The sequence below is a fragment of the Calidris pugnax genome, unplaced genomic scaffold (assembly GCF_001431845.1).
Source record: "Calidris pugnax isolate Ruff unplaced genomic scaffold, ASM143184v1 scaffold44, whole genome shotgun sequence".
Taxonomy (NCBI): Eukaryota; Metazoa; Chordata; class Aves; order Charadriiformes; family Scolopacidae; genus Calidris; species Calidris pugnax.
Window position 1 is genome coordinate 31933734 of NW_015094506.1, and position 15496 is coordinate 31949229.

At 36.4% G+C, this 15496-nt stretch overlaps 1 protein-coding gene across 2 annotated transcripts in view; it reads right to left on the reverse strand.

The window, feature by feature from the left end:
• Positions 1-7586: 7586 nt before the first annotated feature.
• The window catches only part of TFEC (transcription factor EC), a 90425-nt gene continuing 82515 nt past the window's right edge, over positions 7587-15496 (reverse strand). For both annotated transcript variants that reach the window (XM_014963491.1, XM_014963492.1), the window contains 3 exons: positions 15062-15137; positions 9341-9488; positions 7587-8414 (listed from right to left, as the gene is read on the reverse strand). In XM_014963491.1, coding sequence (XP_014818977.1) covers positions 8037-8414; positions 9341-9488; positions 15062-15137 — 602 coding nt within the window. In that variant the 3' untranslated portion in view covers positions 7587-8036. The remainder of the gene's footprint in view (positions 8415-9340; positions 9489-15061; positions 15138-15496) is intronic.

The following is a 15496-nucleotide window of genomic DNA, read 5'->3' on the forward strand; positions in this document are numbered from 1 at the left end:
ACTGAGCAACAAACACTAAGTTAATCCCTCTGAAATGGCAAGGCTTATAGGGCAAATAAGTTTATTTTATTTCCACACTTAGTGATATTGAGGATCAAGATATGTGTAAAGACATTTCTGCTATTTTAAATAATCATTTAATTACTTGTCACCAGTAGTGCATTGGCATCGTTTCATAGCTACCAACCTGTTAAACCACTGACTGATCTGCCAGGTTCAGCTGAGGTTGCAGGTCGTCCCTGACAAACAGGAGGAACTGATGCTCTCCATGCTTGCACTAGCCTTTGGAGAAGGAAGAGCAGTAAGGAAGGGAGGGAAGAATATTTGCATTCTATCCTCCCAAATTTGGTACAGTTTGAAAATGTGGGTGAGGAGTGGTACTCATATCTTATGCCATTGGAAGCTGCAAATACCCTGAAATAAGCTCCTTTCTTTTCCTGTGGGAAGGGACAGGCTCTGCCAGAGCCCAGGCTGGTACTCCCCTGCCTACTCTTGAGGCTGACAATTGCCCTTGGGCAGAGATCTTCCTTCAGGTGCACCAGATCCATTTGTGACATTTTGGGATCAAGAAAACACCTTCTTTTGTTTTCCATGCTCCTTAACCTCAGTTGTCTTAGGATATTGGTTTTTTTTTCACTTGCCTAAAGGATAGTCTACCCACAGCAAAAGGGCAGGTCAAATTTAGCATAATTTAGAGTGTAAATTCCCAAGTGGATACAATTCCCCTTGAGTGTTTCTCTGGTCCATGCTTACAGTTGACCATGCTTACTTTACTTTTCAGTAAGACTAAATTGCTTCATGTCGGTTTGTTTTTACAGCAAGCTGACTGTGTATATTAGCTGTCCTGCAGCAGAAACTGTTTTCCAATGGAAATGATGGAATGGTATTTCTGCAATGACTTTGAGTATTCATTTTACTTTCCTAATGGCTCTAAAGCAATGCAGGATTTTTTCTTGGTGAGGTTATTCCCCTTAATGATGAAGAAAGGTGCCCATGCCACAGATCAACTAACTGATAAAAAGCTATTAAGAATATTTAATGTTATAGTCTTATGTTTTAAAAACACACGTTTCCTTTAATTCAGCCTGTTCCTGGGAGAGTATGTAAAATACTTAGCTGGCAGATTTTTTTCCAAATTCTGTATATTAAACTTAAGTAATTTGAAATCGTTTGGTAACTGAAGGCAAGTCTATTACAAGTAAAGACAATATACAAACACGTTTGTGTAAAATGCTTTAAAAAGACCCAAAAGCTCCTGTTAACCACCATTCACAAAATTAATGTTCTCACAGGGCTTGTGGTAGGCAGAGCTCTTGGCCTGCACTGGGCTTTGGTTACCCTCTTGTTCAAACCCACCTCAGGTTCCCTGAGTGGAAGCCTGAGAGGTCAGCCGAGGAGCTCAAGCACATTGACAAACACTTGCTTGCTGTGATGGGCAACCAAATTGTGTCACTTCTGTTTTGTACTTACGTATTTTGAACCTGTTAGGTGTTAGCAAGGTTGCAAGGTGATCCCACTCTGGATATGAGGCAGAACAATTAGGAGACCTGTGCCAGTTCCAGAGAAGAAATCGAGTAGAAAGTGAGGCTGGGGAGAGGTGTCCCTCCCTGGAGAGATGGGAAGACAGGGCTCACCACCAGAGGCTTTGGTCACTTGACCGTGCCAGCGGTGGGACTGGTTGTAGAAAAGAGAGATTGCTATCACTGCCATTTGCATTGCACAGACATGCGGTCCTGGGACATCCCTGAGGTATCATTGGGGGACAACTTATGGTACGCAAATGTTACGTGCTTGAACTCCAGAGGCCTAACAGAGAAATTAAATTTCTAATCCAAGGAGTAAGTTTTTTAAATGCCAAAACACTCTGGGGGAGCCGTTCCTCTTTGAATGGTTCCTGTTTTGCAAACACAGCACCCACCCAGGAATGTTTATGTTTTGATTCCAGAAAATTAGTAGATCTAGTATCACTTGAATCAGAGGACTTCACATAAAACACTGTTTATTGCCTCCTTTCGCAAAAATGGAAGTTTCCAACATTGATGTATCTGCTAATTGCAACAATCGGTGATGTAGCTTTCCAGATTACTTAGCAACAAAAAAAAAAAAATTTAATAAGTGAAGAAAAACATCCTAAGTCCCACCTAGAAATCAAAGGGAAAAAGATCTAGATTCTGTGTGCTGATGCAAGGACTGCTAGGTTTTCCAGGGAAGTAAGAAGATTAGGATAACTGGCCATCCAAATCTTTTGAGATCTAACCTGCTATATCATACTGCTGTATAGAAGTGTACAAATGAGTGATGAAATTTTTTGAGGAAACTACATGGCAGGTAGGGATGCCAACATACTAAAGTCCATGGATGAATAGAATGTAGCCATGATCGATCTTGGCACTAAGTACATTTACTTAGGTAAAGGGATCTTACTTGGGGGAAAAAATGCAGTTTGGAAAGTAACCAAGATGATATATCTCAGTGAAATTTGGGAAAAAAAAAATAAAAATCAGTTATTTCTTATGATTTGGGGCATTTCCCCTTCTTATATAAAGTGTTGTCTATCAAACTCATAAGCAGATGAATCTCTTTGACTATACTATTGTTCAATCTGCCTGTTCATAACTCAGCCTCTTATTCCATTATAATGCTTGAATGATTCACATGCAGTGTTTCCAATCCACTTTTCCTATCTTGTGAAACTTTTTAACGAAATGTTAGCATTTGCAGGCACCAGATGTTTTGACATAAGGAGAAGCAATATGTAAATTTTAATCCATGCTAGGAACAATAGCCTGGAGGCACCTTTTTCTTATTACATGAATCATATACTTAACCACAATGTGGTGGATTATATCAAAATCGTCACCACCCTGAATATAGAACATTTGTCTTGTGGTTGCCAATTAATGAAACTGATATATATTTAACTTGATGGGTACCGGTGATTTAACCACTAAGCCTTAGCATACTTTACTGCTGCAGCCTCCTTTATAATTAGACTTTCAGTCTGATTATTATCACAACTTCATACATTTTGCTCTAATCTCCCATTGGTTGTTAGTACAAATGATGCTGACATTAATTCTGTTTGTCTGTCAATTGCAAATATCACTACTTTTAATCAAGCAGTGTATCACATAGTGCTTTTCTAATCTCTGAAATAACTTCTGATTTTATTTTCTGATGCTGTTTATTTAATCGTTAAGTGTGTGAGTCTGCAACAGGCTGAGCATTGCCTTTCTTCAAAGTGAACTGAGGGCACTCAGTCCCTCACAAAGGAGCTGGGTACCTTTTATGATCAAATCCTAAGTGCCTAATAAATATGTAGAAAAGCAAAGCTTATTTCCACGGCTAATCACTGAACTTTAAATAATATTTATAATAATATTCTGTTTTAGTACTGATAGGGCTGTCTTAATGATTTGATGAAATAAAGAGTCTGGAGAACAACTTTATTACAAATAGAAGGTTTATCTGATGTACACAAACAATGAGCACTATTTTACATGAAACAATGAACTATTACAAAACTATAGCTGAAATATATATTGCTACTTAACAACTTTTGCATCATTTCATGCACAGAAAGCACCAAATATCTTCTAAAGAAAGCAGCCCTTTTGATATTAGGAATTCAAAATGCAATCTGAATCCTTACTTAATTCATTAAGTAAGAGTATCTTTTAGTGCCAAATGCTACCTAATTATCAGCTTTAAAAAAATGTTTTACATCTTAAAATACAATATTCTGTTTATCCTAGATTGTCTGGGGAACATCTAGTACATTAAAAGGTTTTTGTAGAGCTTCTTAGTGATTTAACTGATATCATCATGCCTGCTAGCAATTTTGCAACATTCTGAAAACACTTTCCATAAATCAAAGCCTTAGCAGCAGGAATAAGCAGATGGCAGGAGACCATATTAAAGAATGTATCAATTATTTTTATTAATGGGAGGCTACTGGATCATGATGTATCATAATGGAGTAAATGTTTAGCAGTTGTGAAGTGTTTTGTCTGTTAGGTATCTCAGATGTTCTTAGTGGATGTTATTATATTGTCTTGTGACGGTATTCTTTGAGGGACTGGATAGTGAAGTTTCACAAGGGACATATAAAGAGATGTTTTAATTTCAGTCCTTTAATTGTATTCATATAATAAACATAAAATACCGGAATGTATAAAATGAAATTTTAAAAAGATTGCATGTACAGTGTGTAATAAAGTACATTCTGTCTGCATACGCTGACTTCGAAAACAAGATACTATACGCTTAACAATGAAAAATAGCAATTATTATAAAAATATTCTACAGTCTCATAATAGTAATGTAAATGCCTCTACTTATCTAAGAGACTTAACATAATTTTAAATTACAATAATTTTACATCTTCCATTCATATATACAGCCCTATTAAAGTCAAAAGGTATTATAATAACAATGTTCTTATTAAGATTAAATGACTGAATTATATTTAGTTATTTTACTGTATAAAGCAACTGTGTTCCTGTTTGTTAAAACTGTTTGCACTTACGGTAGCTTTTCACACTATCCATGCCATGCGTAATGAAATAATTTACATTTCTGCTCTTAGTACAGTATCTATATCCATTTCATGAAATAAACAGAATGCTAATATTTCAACTCCCTTTCCTTTTGTGTAATTATCAGTTTGCTGTCTTGTGTATTCTGTAAGAATATGTCCACCGGTTTTGAACAGCTGCTACTGAAAACAAGCAAGAACTCCTCATTTAATACATCTCAACAAAAATAGCCAGTTCCCCTCACCCCCTGCCCTGCTTGAGGTTAAACTCTGTGAGTCTTTAAATTCTTTTCCAGGCCCAGAGCCACAGACATATTATGTATTTCTTTCATGAGATTTCATTAAATAGTTCTCCATAGAAAATACCTTAAAAGTTTCTTTTGCTTGCACTGCTTTTTAGTCCAATAGAACTCACATGGACAGCAAAGAAAGTCTGCTTGAGGAAGGAAATCAGGATCTGTCCTTATAGTCGTGAAATACCTTTCCTCTGTAGGACCATGCTCTGCTCTGCTCTAACAGTCCTCTCAGCTTCACCACAGCCTGACCAAACCTGGGGTGGGAGAGGCAGGGCTTACTCCAGAAAGTCTGGGGAATGGTTACCAGCACACACATCTCCTAAATGCCCTTGGTACCACCTATTTATCCCCAGAGTGACCTAGATTACTGTTTCTTGCACCCTGCATCACCTCTTAATTCCAAGGGTGATGCTGTAATACAGGTTATAGTTATTAGCTAAAATACTAATTATGACTTCCTACTGGAACAAACATAACAGCAGTGAAACAACATTGCCATAATATACACCTATAGGTATGGATACATTTAGTGTTTTGGGCGAGGAGGTTGGGCATTTTGTGTGAACGAAGACAGCTTGAATGTGTTTAATGATAGGTGCAACACGGTATATTGCTAAAGGAGCATTCACTATCTTCTGTTAAGCTTCTCATGCAGGAAGATAAAAAAAAAAAGCCTAGTGCTTCAGACTGAAGTAATTGTCAGAAGAATGAAAATCAACTTTAAAAAATTTAATGGATGCGCTATAATGTTTTTTTTAGAACAGTGCTTATAAAAGTGATGAAATTCAGGATGTTATTTAAAGTCAATATAGTTCAGAAGTATGGTCTAACTCCCATGTAAAAGTTCAATGGGAAAATCATGTAATACATTCATATTTAATTTCTTTTTCTCCATTATGAGCAATCCACACTGGTGTATTTAAAACTAATGTAGTAGAAACTGCAGTACAAGGACAAATGGCATTTGCTATCAACCAAGTATCCCCTCCTTTTATCAGCTGAAATGGACAATACGCATCCTACACTACATATAATGTGGGCACAAATGTTAGTTTTAATTCATCATATTTTGTATTCAAATGTCAATATTAGCTACTCTTTGGTAAAACTATGACACAGTGGTTCCACTTCTAATGAGCTTAATTTATAGAAGCACTCTAATTAAAATAATGATCAGTTCTATGTTCAGTTACCTTTGGTTAATATTCATTTGTCTTTCCATTCCTTTCTTCCATGCTAAAAAAAAAAATAAAAATTACCAGACCACTGTTTGTTGTTGTTATTATTTTTAACCACACAGCGGAAGCACATCTTAGCCTCTTGTGAGGGTCAGGTGTGTGCTGGGCTGTCTGGGACACCACACATATGCAACAAGGTCAGTTCTGCTTTGTTCAGCTTATATCCAAGTAGTTTGCATAGGCTCATATAAATCATTGAGTTTCCTGAAAAGATAAATATGATTTTGATGTTGAATACTCCATCATCTTTCATAGTCATCGGATATAATTTATTATGCCACTGCTTACTCTCCAAATAAGAAACTATCGTGACACTATCTGGGTTGGTCAGGAACTCAAACTTCACAAGGACTGTGAGGACAGCCTGGGTACCAGTAATAGAAGAGGGAATAGGAAGATATCATTGCTCTGTTCTTGGGTAATATGTTGAAATACATTTAAAACATTCACACAAACAACAATCCATTTTAATCTCCTCTTACTGTTTCCAATCCTGTGACACTTCTAGCATTAGAAGCAGGCTCATTGACAGCAAAATTAATACATACTTTTGAAACACATTTTGAATCATTAGAGAACTCCCTAATGTGATCTTTTGGCTCTGGTTGAGGAAGAACTATGAAGGACCTGTCCCAGCTTATTTTCCCATGTATTAATATTACAATTAGAATGATTGCACTTAATGTCCTCCAGGAACATACATCACTCCAGAAATTCACTACATATAGAAATGTTATGCCTCCTACCTGCCCTCTAACTGCCAAGCCTTTACTGACTCATCAAAACACATTTTCTGAACGCCCCCTCTTAGCAAGCAAGTTGTGAGAGGCAGTGCATCATGTCAACACTTTTGAATATCCCCTCTCATTTGAAAAGTCTTTCTTTTCAGATTTTCCGTAGTGAATTCAACGCCAAATTTAAAATTAAATTCTCTTTGTTTCAAGTGTATGCAATGGAAATCTTGACATTTCCCTCCATCTCCAAATGAAGAAAAGGCACGTGTATGGATAAAGTGGAGTCTCTTTGGAAAAACCTTGCTGTGCTGCCAAAGGAGACTGAAAGCATTGTCTAGAAGCCTTGTGTGTCTGAATTCTGAACTCTTCCACACAAAAGATGACACAGTTTGAATATTCTTGGAGTAAGCAGTTGACGTTACACTGTTACCGACAGTGCTAATTGTGTATTTTTGTTGAGTCTTGTACATCCATACAGTCTTTCTGCTGAAATGTCATACCTTTTTCTGTCTGAGTTCACCCAAGTCTCTGTCATTATGTTAGTTTCCATTTTTCTTCTATATCATTAAAACATATATTAAAAGTCTGTTCTTTTTCTACAAATGAAATTTTTAAAAAATGGAATTCCATGAAAAGCTTAATGGATTTTCTCCTTTTAAAGAGAAGCCTAGGCAGTTTAAATTTCATGCTCACTGCACTTGTGTGAAACTATTACCATCCGTTTTTTCAGATTTTAAAACCTGTAACATCTCTATATTTCCCAACTTAAATACTTCCCTGTTGCTTCACATTTTGTAGAATTTTTAGTTATATAAAAAAGAGAAATTAAAAAATGACTCATGTTGATAGCAGAGAATAGTGAGTGCATATTGAAGAGGGAGTTTCAATACATTTTTGTAACATGGATATTCCTTTTGCAGTAACCATTTTCATAGTGCTGTAAAAAGTCATGGAACTATTAGCTTTACTATTAGTAAAAACTTTCCCAGTGAATAAAGATTTGTGCAAATGTCAGCTGTGAACCAAGAGTGTGAATTTTGGGCAAAGTGATATGAGTTCATGTCCGTCTCAGTTTCCTGCAAAGTAAGGGCTGATTTAAACCCTTGTATGTAGTAACTTATCTTCACAGTGACTCTCCTTATTCATATTTAAAATAAGCACAAACACCATGCTTACGTTCAACTCAGTCTTTTAGCAAGTGATTGAGAGAAGTATGAGGCCCTTTCTGCTTTTATAAATCATCTCCATCATCTGTGCTAAAGCTGCTCCTCCTGCTGCTCTCTTTCGATGCAGCTGGGGACGTGGAGGACAAGAGTGGGTCTGTTCCAAATGGCGACACCGTGTCATCCAGTAAAATTTCCTCCAGCCGCTGCTCTTCTTTTAAAGCTGCGCTGAAGGACAAATCCGTGAAGTGTGAAAGCGGATCAGAAAAGGCTGTAGATCCATCACAAACATCAGAATTTGGTCCATGTGCCAGAGGCATTTGTTGAGAGTAGTCTACGGAGTTCTCCGCGTAAGACTGTTGCTTGATGACCTGTGCAGCTAAATCGACAGCACTGAGGGAAGACATGACTGGGAGGCCGTGTGCACGTGCCTGGATCTCTAGTTCCTAACGTTTCAGACAAAAACAATTAGATAGTGACTTTAAAAGACAGAACAGTGGCTTCAGACCTATTGCAATAAGTATATGCATCATACATGCAAATTAATTATACCTTTAGTCCAGTTGTGAGATTATATTTTAAAATATGAAATTGTTAACCTATGATAACTTGCCACTCAAGTGTTTTCATTTCCCCTCCTGTTGGTAAACAGCTGTCCTACGAGAACACAGAAGTTGGGACAGCCTCTCTAAAACCATTGCATACTGAACCCAGTAAAGCTGATGGAAAAACGTTGCAACTTCCTAGCTCATTATCCATGGCTATCCAGAGAAACAGAAGATACTTTATTTGATGATGCTTATGATATACAGATATATGCGTAAATCACCATATATAAGATGATTGATTTTATGTCTGTCTGTCTGTCTGTCTATCATCTCATCCTCATATGTGTCTGTATTCAAATCTTTCATCTCAAGCTATGCAGGGTCATATTCTGCTGCTTCATGTGGCAAGCAGATATAGCATGGCACACTATACCCAGGGAAGTGTAACGTGTGAAATGGTTACAAAAGGAAAACAAAAACACTGAAGGAAATTTTGTGTCCTGTATTGATTTTTAGCTGCAGAGATACATTTCTTTGCTTCCTTTTTTTTGTCTTTCTCTGGCTACAATACATTCATAAGGAAACTGTTTGTACAAATATTTGATTAACTTTGCATGTATTTCTTTTGGTAAGGTCTAATTACCAAAGGTATTTCCTAGAAATCCAAAAGATACCCCCTCCCCAGTATACACAGCAATAAATAGGGAAAGCCAATTCATTTTTAGTAAATGCCATTTGGGGGAAAGTGATATAGATTAATAAAATTTGATGAGGGATAAGTACTGAGAAAGCTTTGTAGTTCATGGCGACTCTTTTATACAAACCTGAATTCGGAGTAGAAGTCGTCTGTTAGCATGCTCTAATTTCTTCTGCCTGTGTTCTAATTCTCTGGCTCTCTGTTGTTCTTTTTGTAGCCACTTGATGTACTCCACTGATGCTTTTAAAATAGTTCCTTTGTTCCAGCGCATATCACTGCAGAATGTAGAGATAACCTTTTCACAATTGTGCATGTCAGCAGAATTCATAAGAACTTACAAAATCTTTTACATTAATATGAAATAATGATTTACATGACTATTATTCACTCTTAGATATTATTGCTTCTGAATGGAAATTTTAATAGAATAGTTAAGAAGCCCTTATATAGTAAAATTAATCCCAGAATGAAAATAAGTGTCAAAAGAAAGTAATAAAGTGACTTTTTGTGGGAGAGCTAAATGCAATATCATGATTCTACCATTACAGTTTTTATATTTTTAGTGAAAATTGCTTTTATTATTAACTCTAAGATTAAAATCTATGTGCAGTATTTCTGCATTAATGAACTAGGAAATATACATTACTGAGGACTTAAGCCTAAATTTTTAAAGATCATTTTGAATATACTACTCCTTTTACCTGACTTACTAATGAGGTTGCTTTTATGCTAGTTGAGAAAAAAATGGTCCGTGCTGAATGCCACTCCTCATTGATGATAGACCAGACAATCACAGTTTGGTAACCATAATGGCTATGGAATGACAAAAATCCTATTCAAAAATCTTGAAACAATATAAACCAAGTTAAAATCCACAGCTACGTGCAGAGCCCAACTAAAAATAAAATTCTTACAAAAAAAAAAAAAAGGATTAAACACGTCCATTGCTCAGGAAATTATGGTTTAACTTCCAGCTTACAAACAGTCTCACTAACAACACCACACTTGTTCAGTTACATCTGTTCAAGAACCTTCATGTACCCATTTATCAACTTCCCATGTATTCCTTTATTGTCTTGGAGGCCTTGGAACAAGAAAAAAAAATGTTGAAAATGTCTAATTTCTAATAATATTTGGGCATGTTATTAGATGGCACCATGGCATTAAATATAGACAGAAAGGTTTATTCAAACTATCCACTTCAAGACAGCTGAGACTGAGCAGAAGATTGATAGAGGTTCTGGTTCTATAAAGCAAGCCTGAGAAAGAAAAAGCTACTAAAACCAGTAAGAATCTGGGGTTGGGAGTGACAAGTAACCACCTCAGTGTGGGGGTTTTTTTTAGTACCTATTCCACATGCATATATTTATATGGTGGCATGTATAGAGTCAAAAAGAAAATAAATTATATTCCAGTCAATCATCACTTTCCCGTATTCCTTGGTTGCTTTAGTTAATGAGACTTGCTTCTACTCACGTGCTTGCTTATAGTGCTGGAATGGATTTATTGCAGAAATGTCTATGTACTCTCATTTAGACATTCCCTAGTCAAAAATCTAAAGCAAAGGTGGAACTGGGAGCCACGAGCAGAACCTGTCTCCCTTACAACAACTGAATCACCTCTTGGCAATCCCTCTTCCTCTTCTGCATTCATAACTGTTTTGGACCTATGAAGTTCTGTACAGATCAACTAGTCTTTGGAGATGGCGGGAATTATTATTTTTTTTTCCATTTTACTCTTTCACTGTCTATTAATTCCTGTCTTTTTTTCCTCCCTTTTTATTTTATTGTGTACATGTAAGGCTCCATCCTGTAAATACTGAAACACATGGGAAACTCTGCTCGTGAAGCAATTCAGTTGAGAGCCATAAGCGGTTTTGCAGATCTGGTCATCAGCAATGACCAGATTGGAGGATTGTGTCTTTGTGTGTGCATAATTGAAATTCTTAGCAAGCTACACATGTGTTATCTAGTGTAATTACCAGAGGTCTACATGGAAAAGTAGCAAATAAGTAAAAAACACATTGTGTTGGAACCCTAGCTTCTCCTAACTTTACCCTCTGAATCTCTCTACAAATCTCAAATGCCTAGACCAAAACACGTAAGTGTCTCCTAGGAGAGTTTCTCATTTAGGAGAAAAGAAACGTAGCCATGAGACTGATCTTCAGCTCATTTCCATTAAGGCAACTTTGCTGATGTCAAAGTAGCTCCACTAGTTTACAAGTTCAACTCTTGTAGGCAGGACGATAGGATCTGATCATCTAAGATTAAAATTAATTAACAAAAAACAGAGTTTGGGAGAGGGTGATAGTCACAGAGTCTGCCAGCAACAGAGCAGTTACTAATAACAAATACGTTTGTGAAACTGAAACTGTGTTTGCAGACCATTTCTTTCCCTGTTTCTAAGAAATTAGCTTTAAACTATGCTTGCTCAAAGAAACACTTTGAAGGACTTTGTACTTGTTTTGATGACCTACACAATTACAAAGTGTATCCTTCTGAAAGGAGCATCAAGTTTCTATTTCATAATCGCATGAGTGTACACAAGGTTTTCCTCTACAAGAAATGTTAGAGGGACTGTCCACAGACAGCAGTCAGAAGGTCAAGCACAGGCAGATGCAGAGAGCAGAGAGTGACAGCAGCCCACTGCTTCTGTCCAAATCCTCAGTGCTTCTCTTTAACATCCTGGCTCTGTAAACCGGCTAGAACTCTGAAAGGAAAGATATTTTTTTCTTAGTATGTCTGGCAATTCTTGTTGGCTACCATGAAACAGTCCTTGCATAGGCATTTCCAGACTGTATCACAATGTGAAGTCCTGTTAACCCACTTAAAACTCAGTTCTGAAAGGCTGAACACAAAGGAACCAGGAATAGAAAGGTATTTAAAGGAGCAGGTTATGAGTTTTTCAGCAAAATATGACTGGGTACTTTGGGCCTTTTTTAACTCTGTTTTTGAGTTATTCTGTATAACTCTTTTGCATTTCTGAATCATCTGCAACTCGGGTATCTAAGCATTGAAAATTAAACAAAAGAGTCAAAGTTCTTTGCAACTTCTACTTATCTCATTTTCTAATGCTGATGAAGTGAACTTAAAACACCCATTCATTTAAGCAATGTAATCCACACTTTTCATCATTAAATTAAAAATAAAAAAAAAAAAAAAAAAAAAAAAAAAAAAAAAAAAAAAAAAAAAAAAGAAAGAAAGAAAGAAAGAAAAGAATAGGGGTTTAAGCCAGTCAAAAGAAAGTCCCTGCGGAAGCTCTGCAGGAGCCAAACAAGTTCACTATATAACTAACAAAACAAAAGTGAAATAAAAACCCCACACACCACTTCTAAGAAATATAAATCATAAAAGGTTTCCAAATAGCATCAAAAATGTGCTTTTCTGTTCCTGAGTCTGAATGTAATCTTCTTGAAGCAAGCCATCTGGGACAGGCATGCTAACCACAATGGCTTAGTTATAGTAGTATTTGCTCTTCAATGCAAAGGCTGATTTGCTTCACTGTCATTAGTTCAAGCATCAGTAAGGTTTCTCCTTTTACAGCTAAGTTCCCACTATAAGAAGAATCTTCTAAAATCAATATATGGGGTGAAAATGCTATGTGTGATAAAATGTTACAGACAAAGTATTATAAGAGATGATACATCTCTTTCTTTCAAAGAAGAAGAGGGCAGATTGGGGGCACAGTAAGGTGTTATGAAGGAAAAAGCAAGAACTGAAAGAGAGGGTAAGGACACTGAGTTATGATTTGGCAACACTGGACCATACCAGAAAGAAATAATAATTTTGATCTGCTTGACCAACAAAACAATAAAATTAATGTATTTCCACCCTCAAATATAAAAAAAAAAATGTTTACACTTCTTTGGATTAATTTAACCTGGCACCAAGCAATAGCAAGGTTATGTTATAATCTAGTTTTTCAAAATCGTTCAGTGCCTTTAGATGCCTCTTTTTTTCTTAAGACAAACTTGAAAGCTTTTAAATTGGCCTATTTTCAAAAAGAGCACTGATTACCAGCATTTTGAAGACAGCAGTCCTCAGAACATGACACGCTTAAGTTCACTTTGTGTTTTTGTAAACACGAGCCACTTTGGGGCTGTAACTGTTGAACTCTATCATGGGTTTGCAGACTAAAACAGAAAAAGGTGATATCTTTAGGTTCTATACTCAAAACTTTTTCATCAGGCAACACCACCAAAATCTGCGGGTAAAATCCATCATCCACTTACTGGAGCAAAATTACATGTCCAGATCACTCATTTTAAGAAGAGCTTAAGGGATTGCTCTAGATATTTATGTTCAGAATAAGCTCATAAACTAAACCTGAATCCAGACCAAAATATGTAATTGAAACACCTCCGTGTTTCAATTCCACAGTCCACAACTGGAATTTGTACCTCATGTCCATTTCTAATTGCAGTATAACTTGCTTCCATTATTGCTTTATAGCTGCAAACCAACAGTGCCATCCACTGTTTTTCTGAGAAATCTTTCAATTATTTGCCCAAATGGTCTTGAATACTGAAAGATGCGCCAGCAAAATTAAAATTCCTTGACCAATCTGTGTTCTCGCAGATCACACGTGGCCAAAACTTTATTTAGGTACTTAAAGAGCTTCTTACTTTAACTCGGCTGTAATACTTAATTCTGTATTAATAACAGGAACATGCCAATTTATCTAATCTTGGGTCGATGCTGTAGAAGGAGATGACTTTGTGATTTCTCTAAAATGGATGCAGTATGTTAACTTTCTCTCTGGCGATATCACTCCAAGTGGCTTGTTATGCCAGCCTTGTACTCATGTAAGTCTCACACAGCTTTCTATTGTTATAGAAATCCTTAATATAATCAAGACTTTCTTAGTCCAAAGGAAAAAAATAAAAAAAAAAAGGCTGAAATATCAATAGAAGTTTTCATTTGAAGTATCATGCAGGTCTGTATTGACATGCAAATGATAAAGACAAAATCTGGATAATCAATTTTATGCGAGTCACAATCATGCTAGTGCATGGTCTTAAGGCTTCCCTGAGTGACATGAGAAATCTAAGGCTAAAGTGCATTAAATATCACACTGAACTGTTATTGCTAATCCTGCAATTGGCTTTACTGCTGAGATGGCTTTTTTCTTAGTGATGACAAATATAAGCTTTAAGGGAAAGCAGGTATAGTTTAAGGAATATGCATTTTGTGTTACTGTAAGCATATGCATTAGTATAAAATGTTATTATTATAGCAATTATAGCAAATATTATTTTAGACTGTTGTTTTTCCTGCACTGAGTGGTGGACTTCTGAAAAATGCTCAGTCTACAGACTCATAAGCTGAATTTATTTTTTCTTAGGCAAAAGGAGAACAGTGACAACATGCATTTTGTTTTATCCCACTAGAGGGCCCATGGCAAGGGCTGAAAGCATCCCTCCTTCCTTCTCCAGAGACACCACGCAATTGCTCCCAGGGACAGAGAGCTGGGCTTTCTGTTGTTTGGTTTATTTTCTTTTTTACTTATTACTGGTTTTGTTTGTTGAGGGTTTCTTTGTTGTTTGGTTTGGTTTGGTTTTTTGTTGTTGTTGTTGTGGTTTTTTGGGTTTTTTTCCCCTGCTGTGGCAGTTTCTCTTAAACACCCTGGGATTGCTCTCATTTTATTACCCTTTCACATAAGTTTTCCCAACAGGCACCAAAAATCTGTCAAAGATTTGTTACTTTAACAGCCTGATCTGAGCTAGTGACCTGGCATGGAAGATTTTTTATCCCATTACTCAGTCCTATAGCCAGTATATTCAACTGTCTTTTTTTTCCCCCTGTATTTAGACTATAAACATTATTATAGGAAAGACTGTTGAACTCACGGATCATTAGACTTGGGGATGAGTGTGCCAAGCTCCTTGATTCGGTAATTAATATTATACCTTCTTCTTCTCTCAACTGTTGAAAAGAAACAGTTACTATTTTTATGGTGAAATATTCTGGTACAAATTCAACGTAAAACATTTTAATTAGTTAAAAAGAAGTCAGTCAATGTACAGAAAATCTCTTCCTCAAATAGAAATCCCAACATGATCTCTTACTCGTCTCTGACTTACTCTCAGGACAAACTCTATGATTAGTACCATGTCTGTATCTTACCCTGCTGTGGGTTTTCCACCCATTTACAACTAGACTCCTAGAGAATGAAATAGTCACACATCCTCTGAATGTGAGCTAACACTTCCTTTTTTCTGATGTTTATGTATCCTATTTCTACCCTGCTCCCCTAGAACTGAGTTTTTAGCTTACTTGAGTTT